At 43.5% G+C, this 15,355-nt stretch overlaps 1 protein-coding gene across 4 annotated transcripts; it reads left to right on the top strand.

The window, feature by feature from the left end:
- Positions 1–3,624: 3,624 nt before the first annotated feature.
- On the top strand, positions 3,625–12,745 carry zdhhc18b (zinc finger DHHC-type palmitoyltransferase 18b). Of its 4 annotated transcripts, none has more exons than XM_061255190.1 (10): positions 3,625–3,705; positions 4,352–4,507; positions 4,624–4,933; positions 5,656–5,816; positions 6,274–6,423; positions 7,367–7,504; positions 7,603–7,654; positions 8,107–8,457; positions 8,727–8,829; positions 12,539–12,745. In XM_061255190.1, exons 3-10 carry the CDS (start codon positions 4,695–4,697, stop codon positions 12,581–12,583), a joined length of 1,239 nt encoding a protein of 412 aa, XP_061111174.1. In that variant the 5' UTR covers positions 3,625–3,705; positions 4,352–4,507; positions 4,624–4,694; the 3' UTR covers positions 12,584–12,745. The 4 variants fall into 4 exon arrangements, with proteins under 4 accessions (XP_061111174.1, XP_061111176.1, XP_061111175.1 ...); XM_061255192.1 differs by having other exon boundaries at positions 4,352–4,933; positions 8,107–8,209; positions 8,345–8,457; XM_061255191.1 differs by lacking the exon at positions 4,352–4,507.
- The last annotated feature ends 2,610 nt before the right edge of the window (positions 12,746–15,355 follow it).

The raw sequence follows: 15,355 nt of genomic DNA, 5'->3' as shown, positions 1-15,355 counted from the left end.
GTGTCAAAGTGTCCCTGAGCAAGACACCTAAACCCCCAAATGCTCCTGACGAGCTGGTCGGTGCCTTGCATGGCAGCCAATCGCCGTCAGTGTGTGAGTGTGTGTATGAATGGGCGAATGAGAAGCATCAATTGTACTGCTCTTTGGATAAAGGAAAACGAGCAACTACTGTTAAAACGGATGGAACATGTAAAGCACCGTTGTTGAAAAAACAGCATGTGCAGAATTGGTTAAACGCCGTGGAATGCATCGATGGGTCCAAAGAGAAATGGTGTAACATTCTGTGGACTGATGAGAGTAAAATTGGTCTTTTCGGGTCTAGTGACCATCAACAGTACGTCAGACGACCCCTGGGTACTGCATTCTAGCCACAGTACACTGTGAAGACAGTGAAGCAAAAATCATGGTATGGAGACGTTTTTCATACTACGGTGTTGGGTTTGTATACCATGGATCAGTTTAAATACATAAAAATACTTGGAGATTATGTTGCCATATGCCGAAGAGGAAATGCCCCTGAAATGGGTGTTTCAACAAGACAACGACTGCAAACGCATGAGTAAGCGAGCAACATCTTGGTTCCAGACAAAAAGGATTGAGATAATGGAGTGGCCAGCTCAATCCCCTGACCTCAACCCCACTGAAAACTTGTGGGGTGACATTAAAAATGCAGTTTCTGAAGCAAAAACCCTAGATTCACAGGAACTGTGGAATGTAGTTTGTTCATCCTGGGCTGAAATACCTGCTTCTAGGTGCCAGAAGTTGGTTGACTCGATGCAACACAGATAACTGCGCACAGCAGCAACCAAAAACAATGGTTATGCAACTAAATATTAGTTCATTTAAAGTGAAGTTAAATCTTGATAGATTTCTTCAGTTTATACAGTGTTTAAGTTTGAAGAGAAAAATGTTGACTGCCATTTTTTTTAACAGATTAATATTTCCTTTTCTTTGCTTCCTGTAAAAGAATAACGCAGACTTGATAATGTAAAAAAAAAAAAAAATTCCACTATATTTAAAATATGGAACTAAAAGCTATAAAAAAATATTTGCACTTCATTCACTTTAACGCACTGCTATTTATTTGAACAGAACTGTACAAGCTGTGCTTGGCATCATTTAAAATGCCCATACTGTTTGAAGAGCCATCTTTCTGCGTTGTTTAAGGAGCAGTGCCACATATGGGCTGCAGCCCATGGTTTCCCTCTGGCTGAATCGGCGTACATGTAAAGAGCGCCGGCTGTTGCATCATTACCAGAAATGCTTTGATGTTATGAGGCCACCTGTTGGGAATCGCCATGTAAACTGGCTGTGACGTATAAAGGATTGGCCTCCACTGCGAATGCACTAAATTAGCTTACTGCTGCAGCTTAATGTGTCATCTGTGAGCTAATTTCATTAAGCGGCGCTTTCTAACACGAGTTTGAACAGTGATGCTTTTGGGTGGAAAAAAATAGGTAGGGGAAAAGCAGATGGTGTAACGTTTTATTGATTCCCTGCAGAGAGAAATGTGTGGATCAGCTGTTCACACCGAAGACTGGTCACCAACTGGAAGTTTCTTCCTAGCCATCTATTACGCTCTTCATATTTACAATAGTATTTCCTGCATCGCTAACATAATTACGACGAGCTAATTACACTCCACTGAACGTTCTGTACTGTTGCCACCTAGCCGGTCATGTGTATGCCACTTGGATGTTGCTATGGGAATCCTTTTTAAGTGGAGCTAGGCAGAAAAGCACATTGCATCACCTGATTACAGTATGTGTAGGCTCACTGCATAGTTTTGATTAGCCTGTAAAACACTTGTTTATAATTTAGTTGTAGATGTCTGTATGGTGCAGGTCAGTCATTAACAAAACCCAGTTGGCCTGAAACATCAGGCAGGACAACTGCTTAAAGGTGGTACCCATCTGCTTCCAGTCAGTGACAAAGTAATGTAAAAAAAGTATGATTTGTTCATTTCAAGCTTTTCAAAACCCTAAAGAGTAAGTTATTTACACTTTTTCAGTTAAACTTCCCTTCAGAGATTAGTTGTGGTACTGTACATCAATGTTCGTCCTAAAATCCACTTATGTGGCAGTCTGTTAAATTGGGCCTTGTCTAAAACAAAACTTTCCATGTTTCTGGGGCACTGTCATGTACCAAGATCGGAAGGTGTCAGGTGTAGCTTTCCTTCAGCTGGGAGTGGGAACACCTTAACAGTTGTGTATTCATAAAGGTTTACAGACCTGACAGATTATCCCACAGATGTTTTTTCCCCATCACCCCTCCAATAAAATGAAGTGGTGATGGGAAACTGCAGGTTGTCTCTTCTTGATCTTCATCCCGAGGGGCTAACCGAATCCCCACAGACTCCAGGGGCTCCAGACCTCTTTTTCTTTCAACAGCACCTCAGGTGTCCTTGAATCCTCTTCCAAAGTGCTGCCAGAGACCACCGCCTCTCACCGCTTGGCACCTTGGTATCCGTTAAGTTAATCAGTTATTTCCTTGCAACTTGTCTTCGTTGTCACTACGTCGGTCATGGCAGCTGCTGTGCCCATTAAAGAACAGTTGTGATTGTTTCATTTGAACAGTTATGGATAAAGCAGCTTCTCTACATTCCTTGATTTTCACTCCTATTGTCTTTTACTTTCAGAGCTGCTTTAACTAGTTTCAGGAGATTGCACACGATATCATGGGTATCCCTGATCATGTACAATAGTATCATTTGAGTGGCGGCTCTAGTCAAAACACTGAGCTCAGTAATAAGGTCCTCCAGTTTATTCATTAAGTCTCTGGATTGGACAGCTGCTCTCGTCTTTTCGGTTACAGCACCTAGGCTGACATCCTGTAGTGGTTCATTGTCCTCCAGCATAGCCGTCAGTATTGTTGTTTTGGAAATAAGAGGCAGGGCACTGAGCTGACCCATCATCTTGGTGATTGAAATGTGTACATGTGTACATGTAGCTAAATTAGTATTCAGTGGCGTATTAACAGCAGCGATCTATGGTAGTCATTACGTCACAATGATAACGCAGGGAGCGGACAGCTAACGGAGTTATTCGCTCACTAGGTTGCAAAGTTTGGCCTCAGATACTGGAAACTGGCTGACTACTCATCAGCCGTACGTGATTGAACGTAGCCACACAAGATTATAGATTACAAATGAATACTACAAATGGCTAATTCACATTATATATACGAAGCACACATCTGAACAAAAACTCTTCAACACAATGAGACATATATACACAACGTGTTTATGTGGTACATTTAGATTGTGAAAATAAGTAAGTGAGTATTTGTAACTGTGGGTGTAGTTTGAAAATACTTATCTGTGGAGACCAACTCCCTATAGGGGAAAATGGCAAACTATGGCTTGGTTCAATTCCACGGGGAATGTCTCACTCAAGGGAAGACGGGAAGGGAATGTATTCAATTGTAATCGAACCAAGCCTATATTTTGATTCTCCAGAAATGCACGTATCCGGTCTGATAATATGCATACGCTTACTTGCCCGTAGCTACTAGCCTACCAACGGTGATTAATGAGATCTGTGAACCTATCCCATCTCGAAAGTCAATTGATCTCACCGCATATGCCGTAAGCTAGGTTGGGGTGCCGTAAATATTTCAGTTCGGCAGCAAGCCGTCAAGGAGATTCAAGGGTCTGAATTACTGAACTCTGTGGTGTGAATACAACGCGTTTCACAAAGGAAATAGGTACTTGTGATCTTGTTAATTTTACTAACGTTAGCTACATATTTTGATTAAACGCTAGAATCGTACCATTTAATTATCTTACTAGCAAACCACTCGAGAGAAAGGAAATTCAATGGACAAGAGCTACAAGCTGATCTTATTCGGCTATCTCGAGAACCAGTTTTTGTTGTCTGACTGGTGGCTTTTGATGTTGCTAACGTTAGCTAGGCTTATAAAGTTTTGGTAACGTATACTGCTGTCTGTGAAAAAGCTTGCTCGCTAATAAAGGATCAAGGAGTCAAATCATAACGAACGAGGGGTTATTCGTGAAGTTATATAGCTAGCAAGCAAAAATAAGTTCGTTAGCACCTTCAGAATAAAATTGGCACCAGCCGCTCAGTTTCATTTTAACTGCGATTAGCAATCGCAATTAAAAGAATAAAAACAAAGCAATGGTTCCACGGCATTGTAACGTTAACAAAGGTTGACAAGCTGCGTGCTTTTATAGTATTGGTTGCAGCAAATTAGCTGGCAAGCCAATATGGTAACCAGCTAACCTAGACCATCTGTCTGGAAATGGAATGGTTGCGACTATCGCTGAATTTTGTTTTTCATATTAAAATATAATCTATAATGCTTGATGATTCATGGATCCGTGTCGCTGCAGGTCGGAGCTGTGTAGCTAATCTACGTCACTGACTGGTGGGAAGAGCGCTAACGATACGTTAGCTTGCTGCTGGCTAAATGTTTTCAACGTGTTGGCTAGCCAACTATCGGAATTAGCTGGTGGTCAAGCAACGCAAAACTTCGAGGAATTCAGCTGGTAGCGTCATCTTATAACCATTAACCTGTGCGAATTCATGGCTGCTTACAAGTACGAATACATCGCCTTATCAGCCTTTACAATGACAGTAAACCGCTGATGCTTAATTCTTCCAGGGCATTCAGGAAACGACCATAGTTTGGATCGCCAGAATATTGGATTTAAATAGGCAGCTATCTTCAAAATCATGAAAAACTGCGAATACCATCAAATCGACCCGCAGGCACTATCGACCCCAAACCCCACGCCACCGCCACCACCATGTGCTGAGAGGAAGAGCAAACGGGCAAAGAGAAAATGGGAAGTTTTCCCAGGAAAGAATCGCTTCTACTGTGATGGACGAATCATCTTATCTCGTCAGAGTGGCGTTCTTCCACTGACTCTCGGCCTCATTCTCGTCACGAGCGCCCTATTCTTCATTTTCGAGTAAGTGCACCCCGCAAATATGTTGTAGTTATCCTGTTATTGTTCTAACACAAAACTTGCCATCTGTCTAATGGTGATGGTTCAGTAATAATTGAGATGAACAGCTAGCTCGTCGTTTACGTGGCTCAATGTACAGAAACATTTAGCGAAATACTTTTGGACAAGGTGCTTACTACTGCTATCTTGGGAATTGGTTATGGGAGCAACTGATGAAACCGCACCACTCGGTTAAGATTAACTTTGATCGGTCCCCAGTCTGATGTATGCCCGTCTATGGGCAATATAGTAGTCCTCTATGGGCTACTATATTGAGAAGTTTTATAGTTTCTGACGTGGTATGGTTACTGCTGTGAATCAGATAAGCACGAACAGGCTGTCACACCCTGTTTGTAAATCGAAAACATTAGTCGCTTTCACTTCCTTGTGTGATTCTGCATTTTCTTGGAAACGATGTCTACAGCAAGATTACAGAACACGGGTCCTGAAGGGTTGCAGTCAAAGTCTTGATATCTTCAGTGTTTTCAACAAGTACAGGAACATTAATTTACAATAAAAGACATTTTCAAGAAATTAACACACATATACCAGACTGGATAACTGAGCTTGGGTTTAATGAAAATCTGTCACCTTTTGCCTACACAGGACCAAAAGTGTGTAGCCCTGGCCTATTTCAATGTTCAGGAATCAATCCACCACCCTTTGTCTCCTCCCTGCCGGTCTAGCTGCCCCTATCTGGTTGAGCACTTGACCAGTTGCATCCCTGTAATTGGCGGAGTGCTGTTCATATTCGTGGTCATCACCCTCCTGCAGACCAGCTTCACTGACCCTGGGATCCTGCCCAGAGCCGGGCCAGATGAGGCAGCGGATATTGAGAGGCAGATCGGTAAGAGGAGTGTGGAAAGAATCCTGAAGTAGGCACACACTGACACACATGCTAACAGCTGCTAACACACACACATGCACATGCACACATTCACGAACATACACACTGGCTAACAGCTGCTAACACACACATCCACACATTTACACGCACACATACACAGTTAGACACACGCGCACACGCATACACATGCTAGCCACGTGCACTGACATGCGCTCACTTGCTGGCGTGGGAGCGCCCTACCCCACACACGCTTGCATTGCCACGCCTACTCATATGGGAACACATACTCACACACGTTCTAATAAACAAGAACTTATGCACACTCATACACACAGGCATGCACTGGGACATACCATTACACATGCTACTTCGTTTGGGAACACTCGTGCACAAACTTGAAAGATGAGACATGCTGCATCCCCAGTTTCCTTTCCCGTCCCTTTTATTTCACACGCAGACAGCTCAGGCTCCACCTCCTACCGCCCCCCGCCACGGACCAAGGAGATCCTCATCAACGAGCAGTTGGTGAAACTCAAATACTGCTTCACCTGCAAGATGTTTCGCCCACCCAGGACATCCCACTGCAGCCTGTGTGACAACTGTGTTGGTAAGGGGGGAGAGGGCGGGGGCTTTACCTGCCACAGACCTTTCCACACATTCTGTAGACATGCCCACCATAACGGTGGACACACTTTTACTCCATTTGCTCCTCCATGCAATGGCAGGTTCTCCTGCTTAGTGTAAGCTCAAATGATGATATATATATCAGTGTCAGTGACTTCTGCTCTTTGCTCCTAACTCTCAGGGCGATGACTCATTCACGACTCATTGTGCCAAAGGGCTGTTAGAAGGCGATATTTATTTGCGCGCACTGACATCATCTTGGGAACTAGACGACTGTTAGCGAGCAGTCCTGGCATGGCTAGCAATGTCTGGCCTTTTAATAAATATTTCATTTTATGATCGTCAATTAATCTCTGCGTGAATCAACCCTGGAGCCAGATTGCAGGGTTGTACCCTGATGGTCTTTTGTGATGTGTGAGCGGCCAGTGGCTTGCACATAGCCGTTTAGAATGAGAACAAACTGTCAATGGGCTGATATTGCATTGCTGCTTCTCCTGACATCACCCCGAGCATCTCCTCTCAAAGGTGTGTTATATGCTTCTGAGGTGTAAATTGAAAAGACAGTGTCTGGGACACAGTCTAGAAAACTCCGCAGCAGAGAGCACATAATGTTTCCATTTGTATGGTCGGTAGTGGGCCAGTTCTCAGTGTGCATTGGCGAAGAGTGTGGAAAAAGGACTGATCTGCCTCCGCGTCTCTTCTCTCAGAGAGAACTGTGTTCTGCCTGGCTGAACCTGCTTTCTAACACGCACTCTGACTGCTCGTATATATGTAATCCACCAGACTCTGAACAGTGACATTTCTCGCACGCACTGGCCTTTCACAAAGAGGCTGTAGTACAGCAGCGTATAAGAGCTCTGCTGAATTGGACTAACACCATGAACAGGGCCCGGTGTATGTGTGTAATGTCTGTTTCTACCCTCCAGAACGGTTTGATCATCACTGCCCCTGGGTGGGGAATTGCGTGGGCAAACGCAACTACCGCTTCTTCTACAGCTTCATCGTCTCCCTCTCCTTCCTGACGGCCTTCATCTTTGGCTGCGTGACTACTCACCTGGTGATGCGTACGTATCCCACCCTTTGCTCTCTCTCTGTGGTGAAATAAGTGTTACTGCGGTTTGGATATGCGACGCCCTGCGCTAATGGCCTCTTTATTAAATAGGGTCCCAAGGAGAAAAAGGCATCATCATCGCCCTCCAGGAGAGCCCTGCCAGATATCCTTTCCTCACTGCCGCCTGTGGCTCTGGCCATCTGCACCTGCTCTGAATAACAGCATCTGTTAAATTGCTAAAACAGAAATGGACCCAGCCTGTGTATTTCGCTCGGCAGCTTTTCAGTTCATTTCCTGGACTGGTGGCTGCTGGGACATGTAGTTTGTTTCCCAAAGCAGCCATTTGCTGAGATAATGTAGTTCTGTCTTTTCTTCGTGGATCAGTCAGTAGGCTTTTGTGGTATCTCTTGGGTAATTCCTTGTCAAGCCAACACACTTTTAGAGAGCATCATCAGGGTTTTTAATGAGATTTGGCATGCTGATTTAGCCTTATGAGATACTCCTGGAACCGAAATTACCCTTGTCTCGGATTATTAGGCTAACATGACAACATCGACAGCAATGATGATGAAGATCGCATAGGATATGTGGCAGTCCTTGACTCTCCCCCTGCACTGCAGTAGAGCTGGTGATATGTTTCTTCTCTGTCTGGTCCATCTTGGGTCTCTCTGGCTTCCATACCTACCTGGTGGCTTCCAACCTCACCACCAATGAGGATGTGAGTACTCCCAGCATGCTGAAAATGCAAATATGTATTGTAAAGGCCCTTCTTTATTCCTTTTTTTCTTCTCCATTTCCCCTTGTATCTTGTTCATACGTGTGTGTGTGTGTGTGTGTGTGTGTTTTTGTGCAGATTAAAGGCTCCTGGTCTGGTAAAAGTGGGTCCGAGGGCTCGGGGAATCCTTACAGCTACAGCAACATCTTCACCAATTGCTGTGTGGTGCTGTGTGGGCCCATGCCCCCTAGGTGAGTGGTTGTGGGGTTGTGTGGGGGTTTCATTTGAGGAATAGCACTGGATGCTCTCATCCCCCAAGTGAATGACCCATAATCTCTGCCTCCTAATCACAACGGCAGTTTAACGCTATGTGAAATGGAATGCTTAAAGACTGTCTCTCTACTGTGTGAACTGTGTGTGCTGAATTGAGGGCAGTGTGATTTCAGTGTCCAAGAGAGCGCAGTTTCATGGTGCTGCTTTATATAACCTGACCCCTGCCTCCCCTCCCCCCTCCCCCCAGTCTGATTGACAGGAGGGGCTTTGTGCCCCCAGATGATGCTCCAGCAGCTGCCCCGCCACAGATCGAGCTGCCCACCCTGGAGGCCAAGAGTGACATCAACATGGTAGGAGGAGCCTCCTAGCGGAGGTGTTCGGTTCGTGACTTGCGTAACCTCCAAAACGCTCACCTAACCTCACATCCGGGCCTCTGCTGACTAAGACCTATGGCCACAGAATTGCACTTGCTTGCCACATCAGGACAGATATGGAGTTTGTGTCGAACTTGAAGAGATTTTTTTTTTTTTTTTACATTACTGTTTCATTTGATTATTTGTACATGCATGTATGTACGTGCATGTATACTGTATATTATATGTTTGTGAGCGTGTCTGTGTCTGTGTGTATGTTCTTTGAGAAACTCTTACTGTGTCATCTTATATTTTTTAATTTATTATGGGTTGTCAGTTCTAAAATTCATCTTTGTTCAGCACTGACTCTCCATGCATTGCTGTGCTGTCCATCAGGCATCTCATTATGACACGTCAGAGCCACTAACCAATAGGGGGGCTGACCTCTGGTGTCATCGCCCAGAAACGCGCTACTGACCCCTGCGGTTCTGAGGGTTTGTCTGAGCATTCTGCTCTTGATCCCAAAATTGTTGTCTTGTTGAGTTCTTGAGTTCCAGATGAACCTGTCTGACTCCCAGTGAGGCTGAGTCAGTGGGGCAGGGTTCACCACAGGCTGTACCGTGTCCATAGAAACACACCTGCCACAAGTATTATTAGTATTGTGGCTGCTTCAGAGTTGGGTGGAAGGAATGTGTTTTATTTCACTGTTAAAACTGGTTTTATGTATTTGGGGGAGGCTTTATGTTTGTGTTGCTAGTTTCCAGTTGGTGCACTGCTCATTTAGTTTTGTTACGGTTTTGTTTTTGTTTTTTGTAAATTCTGTAAATGGTTTGTGTAAATATCTCTGAGTGAGTGAGAGAGCATCTCGAGTGTTGACGATTATATAGACCTTAAATACTGTCCTGTATTGTGTGCTTTGAAGACTCCTCTCAGAGGGGGATTGGGTGTAAGGAGGGATTAATACATTCGTACACCTGAGATCAGATAAACCAGATAAACAGACTGGCTCTACCTCACTTCACTTACTGGGAACTCTTTACGAGGAAATGAGTCTGGAATATCATCCGAACTTCTGTATTATTTTTTGTTGCGCATGTAGATCATATTTCTTGTTCAGGTCTGACTGCTCACAAATGACCAAATCGCTTTTCATTCTCGATTATCACCTAGCATTTAACAGCGTTTTTCGTGAGGCAGTTATTTCTGTTTTGAAAGTTTGTGCTGTAAATTACCTCAGAGCCCGAAAATGTAAAGTTAAAAAGAAAAAAGAAAAAAAACTGACCCCATGACATTTGGGGAAGTATTTAATGGTTACACCAGTGGTGCCTTCTTGGAATGTGTGTGTGTTTAACTGTTACTTGTACCTTTATTTGAACTGAGGTGCAGGTGTTTAAAACTGAGGGATTTCTGCCCTTGACCTGCAGCTTTTGATTGTATTGTGTGCTCTGTATCCACCAGAACAGTGCATGGGCTGCCTGTAGTTTCAGCCTATGGCTGATGGGGTGTCTGACATCACTTCTATATATTTTTAACATTGTGTTTTAGATGTTTTATTTCTTTTGGCTTTACTGTTTTAAATTAAAATGAATGAAACTTTTTAAGTCATATTTTTGATTATTGGCAATAAACTTTATAAAACCCAAATAAGTTTAACTGGCCTGGGTTTCATTTTGCTTTGAATTGTGTTTTGTTTTTTTATTGTCTGTCCTGTTTTGTTTATAAAAATGAGATATGACCGCATTAAATCAGACTGAATTAAAATCAAACTGCTGAGATTTACACAACAAAGCCCTGGGAAAACGAGACCAGCAAATACCCATACCGTCATGTATCCTCACCAGCAATTTACAATTGTTGTAAATTAACTGCATTTTTTACTCAAGACATCTCTAGTGACAAACATTAACCTGTTCACAGAAGGCTTCTTTTACTGAGGGATATTTGTCCAATTCCCAAACGGTATGGTTGTGTAATTCTTTAGAATTGTTGTTTGTAGCGGTGTTCACCCTACGGTTAACCCCCAGAAAACCCTCCTCTCTACTCCAATTGCAAGTTTTCTTCCCTCTGTAAGCTATGCTGGTTTGTTTTTTTTGGCCAGGCATGTACACGTAAGCCAGGCCAACTAACCACTCCCATCTGCCATTTTTGAGACCAATCATCTCTTCCGAATCTGTCATTTAGATTTCAGATGTCCTGTGATAACAATGTCTTCATACACATTGTCCTGAAAACTAATCGCGCGGCATTTTCAGAGTCACGAACACTTCTGAATTGCAAATGGCCTCCATTTCTGTGTTTATATCTGGCGATACTACCGTTTCTTACATTTTTGGTGGAGACTGTATGGTCCCTTTAGGTTATTCTGTTTTTCTGCTTGCTTTGGAGTTTATGCGTTTCCTGTCTTTCTTATTATGTCTGTGTACCTGTCTGCATTTTAGGACGTGTGTGTCTGCGTTTCCGTGCTCCCTGCTTGTGTGAATTAACCTTTCGTGCTCTGCGTTGTTCTGTGGTGTGTCCCCCCCCCCCCCCCCCCCAGGAGGACCGTTGTCAGGATTTTGCAGTGTCATGCGCTGGGTGAGGTGTGGGAGGGGAGGGGCTGCAGAGAGAATGGCGATGGTAAGAGCCTGTGTGGCGGGGTTTCTCTCCTGGCTGCTGTGCTGTCCCTGCATGCTGAGTCACGCCGACATACCATTACCGTGGTGACCTCGTGCCCATCCCAGGCCAGGCCGCCTCCCAGTAGCTGCCCCCTCGTCCTGTGCCCTGCAGGTCACACACCCCACCAACACCATCTCTGTGTGTCTCTGTGTGTATATATGTGTGTCTGTTGGTGTGTCTTTTATTTTAGAGCTGTGCTGATCCATTCTCCATTTGAAGCCCCTCTAACTCTGCTTCCCTGTTATATAAAAGAAATGAGTCATTTTGACACTCAATCGTTGCTTGGAGGCACTCTGTCTTATTTATGCTTTTCTCATACAGTATTTTCCTCTTGAAAAGTGAGATGTTGACTCAGTTTGGCAGGAAATTATTCAACAAGAAAATATGAAGGCTTCAACTCCCTCTGCATTGAGGCCACAAGGAATTATTAGAATTCATAACCGCTTCCACTTACGTAACTGCTTCTGTCACCGTCTGATGTGGGGAGGTCTCCATTGTCTGGACAGTATTCTTGTAATTGTAGGACATTAATTAGGCGTCATGTGTTCAGTGTTCATATGATATGGCTCCATTATGTTGTCAGATAACTGATAGTTTTGTGTTGTTCTGTAAACAATTTGTTCTTGGTGCTCCTTTCCTACTGTGACCCAAATGGCTCACCTCAATAGCTTCGGTTTCAGTGGACGGAATGTAATGAAACCGACGTAGTTCATCATCCTGAAGTGGCGGCCATTTTGAGTCATCCAATGTTGTATCGTGTCATGAATAAGGCCTCCTTCCGTTGATTAATGACTGTCACCAGCGCATTGTGGCTCTGGGCCCATGTGCCCCACCCTCATCCCAACGGCCTGCATGCCTTCGATTCCCTTGGAAGATGGGAGGTGACCCCCATTTCCGCTCATTGATTTGGCTGAAGCTTACTCTGCTGAAGTCTTTTTCTAGCTTTCAGCTCTGTTCTCTCTGTTACTGTTCCCTTCTGTTTCTGCCTCCTTGTCCCCTCTTTCTCCTCCTCATCCTCCTGTTCCTCACCTCCGTCCCCTCCCCTCCGCAGTGTACACGGGGACCGAAAGACCTCTCCCCACCTGCGCCTCTGTAACCTCTGGCCCCGAGGAAGCCCGAGACTGCATCAATCAGCCCTGCTAAGGCCACTTTGGACCTGGTGACCCCCACCACCCTTCCTTTCCCTGCTGCGGAGAACCCTGGGCCTGCACACTTTCGGATCGTGTGGAAAAGCCCCCCGTGAGCCCCAGAGACAGGCCCAACCTCCACCGCTTCATGTCACGCAGATGTCAGGAGAGCTCTGAGCTCCGGGGGGCTCTGCAGTGGACCGGCCTCTATGACTGCTCTGGTGCTCCTCCCCTCACCTCTGACCCCCTGGCTCCTCCCAGCCCAGGTGTTCGTGAAAACATCCTGGGGACTTCTCCACAGTCGTGAAGAGAGCGAGTGCCCAGCCGTGCGTGTGGCTAGGGTTCATGCGGAGCAAAATGAACCCGTTGACTCATGAGTCTGGAGCTTCATGGAACATTTTTCTCATTGTAGCTTTTCTGCAGAGGGAAAATAACTTCTCTTCATAGAGAGCAGAAGATGGATGGATGGTTTGGGAGTAGAAGATTAGCCAAGTTTGCAGGAGCCATCTAACAGCCTTCTGTTTTCTCAGAGTGGAGCAAGGGCAGCCAGTGAGAGAGGCCAACATGAAAAAGAAAAGTTATGTCTCCAGCAAGTAGACTACAATAGTAAGCACATAAATACTTAAGACACATCATTAAGGACCTTTTTTCGTCATTGAAGCTGTAAAACTTTTTTTTAGCCATATCTTTACTACAGATATCAACCACAGTGGTGCGAATGGTCTGATCTAGCAGTAATCAAGAGATTCCCTGGGCATGAATAACCACAGAGGAGAATGTTCCGGAATTGTGGCTAACTCAGTGCCCAAGTGCACATTGCAGGAATAAACATTTCTAATGGTCTAATTTTTCATTTGTGGAAAATGGAATTGGAAATATTGCACCAGGTTTGGCTGTTTGAACCTTCCTTTCATAATCCTTTCACTCAAAAATGCACTTCCTGAAGCGAATGAACGATTGTGACCAAAGAAAGATTTGGTCGAATTACCTGGTGACCTAATCTGTATTGGTGAAAGAAATGGTCTTCCTGACTAGCTGCCGTCAGGCTGTTCATTTATTGTTGCCTTATTGAGCAGCAGTCAGCAGGAAAATTAGGTTATGGGATCATATTTCAACAGTGGTTTATTAGTTGGTCCCACCACCAATCACTGAATAATGTGACTGCCATGCGAGCTACAATCCCAGTGATTGTACTTGCCACATGTATTTTTCATTGTATTTACTATGTTTTTGAGTGGTCAGCCTGTTTAAATATGCCTAATTTTATGAGGTCATGAGAATAAAGTTGTTTGAATACTGTAGTTACTTCTTTAAAATAAGGCTATGTTGATAAGGATAAAGAGATTGAGACAATTTACTGCAATTGTAATAATTGACTGATTTTAATTTTGGAAAAGGTACCCTCACCTATGCCTTTTCCGACACAAAGAAAAGCCCCTTTCCTCTGAAAACTTGAAATTGAATTTGCATGATATGGATGTTTAATTAATCTGGTCTTTGACCCAGATGTCTTGTGTCGTGAACCTACAGCATGTTCCCCCGGCAACGGCCAAAAGGAGGCCTGCTGACTTGCAGCCCCTCGCTGTTAGCCATCGAATATGATGCAGAATAGATTCACCCAACATGAGAATAAGATTTTTAACAATTTATTTTTGTGGTATATGCCAAATTGTTTTGTGTTTGTGTTGCTGCCTATGTAAACTCTTTTCAAAGAAAGAATTTGTTTTCGTTTTTGGTTGAAACGGCAGAAAGTGATAATTAACCATTTGTCATAAATGTGTGATACTGTATGCAAACTGTTGTGAAACATGACCACCTTCCCTTTAAAGCCAGCAATGCTCCATGCTACCCTGTTCTTACAGCAGTATTTGCACAAACCATTCTAAAGTGACTGAACTACTTGACCTCACAATGTTGCACATCCCCATCTATCAAACTTGGACTTTGCTAATGTAATATTTACAGGACAGGAAAGCTATGAAGGGGTTCACATCTTCACTTTATAGGTAACTATAGCAATTCAACTTGGCAATATATATTACTGATATGTAATGTAGAAAACTCCAGTAAGTGAAGTAGATTGATATTGCTTATATTGTGTTTTTCAAGGGCTTGTTTGTTAACTACAGGTTAATGCACCTCACCAAATAAAATGTGAAAATTAAATATTTTTCTTTTCTTTTTTTAAAGGAGTCTTGTGTCTTAAAGCAATTAAATTCAATGTTCAATCAATACTGTAGATTACTTTAGGATGAGTGTAGATCACTGATTCTAAACATTTTTATATTGGTGCGGTGTTTCCCAACCGGTGTGCCATGGTGTTCTGGTGTGCTGTCTGTTCACGTGTGTCGTGTGAAAAATATTTTTTTTGGTAAATTGTGAAAGCTCAAATTTATTTTAAAAGCTTGAATGAACATATCCCTTTCACAAAAGCCAAAATGTAATTAAAATGTATATTGCTCTATTACAGTTTTTCACAATCACTTTCATGCTATTCTCACAAGTTTGTGCTCAATTTTCAACACTGCTCAACACTGAAGATGATAAGCACTTGAAACACTGCCCATTCGCCTATTCAAAACATGCATTGTGCATTCATATCTTTGAACAAATCTTCCAAACTCATTGCTTCAAATTCCTAATTTTTCATGAAATACTATAGGAATATTTGTCTAGATTGCCCACGCAAAAGATACCTATACACTGTTTAGTTGTTTTTACAATGCTACAATGCTTTTACA

The sequence above is a fragment of the Conger conger genome, chromosome 9, assembly GCF_963514075.1.
Source record: "Conger conger chromosome 9, fConCon1.1, whole genome shotgun sequence".
Lineage (NCBI taxonomy): Eukaryota > Metazoa > Chordata > Actinopteri > Anguilliformes > Congridae > Conger > Conger conger.
Note: the sequence above shows the minus strand (reverse complement) of the source record. Positions and strands in the feature narration are given on the sequence as shown.

Bases quoted from the DNA above. Each gene is read 5' to 3' on its own strand.
- zdhhc18b (XM_061255191.1), top strand. From the start codon at position 4,695: ATGAAAAACTGCGAATACCATCAAATCGACCCGCAGGCACTATCGACC. The intron at 5,817-6,273 runs GTAAGAGGAGTG...TTTCACACGCAG, and splicing joins GGATATTGAGAGGCAGATCG to ACAGCTCAGGCTCCACCTCC. The intron at 7,505-7,602 runs GTACGTATCCCA...TTTATTAAATAG, and splicing joins GACTACTCACCTGGTGATGC to GGTCCCAAGGAGAAAAAGGC.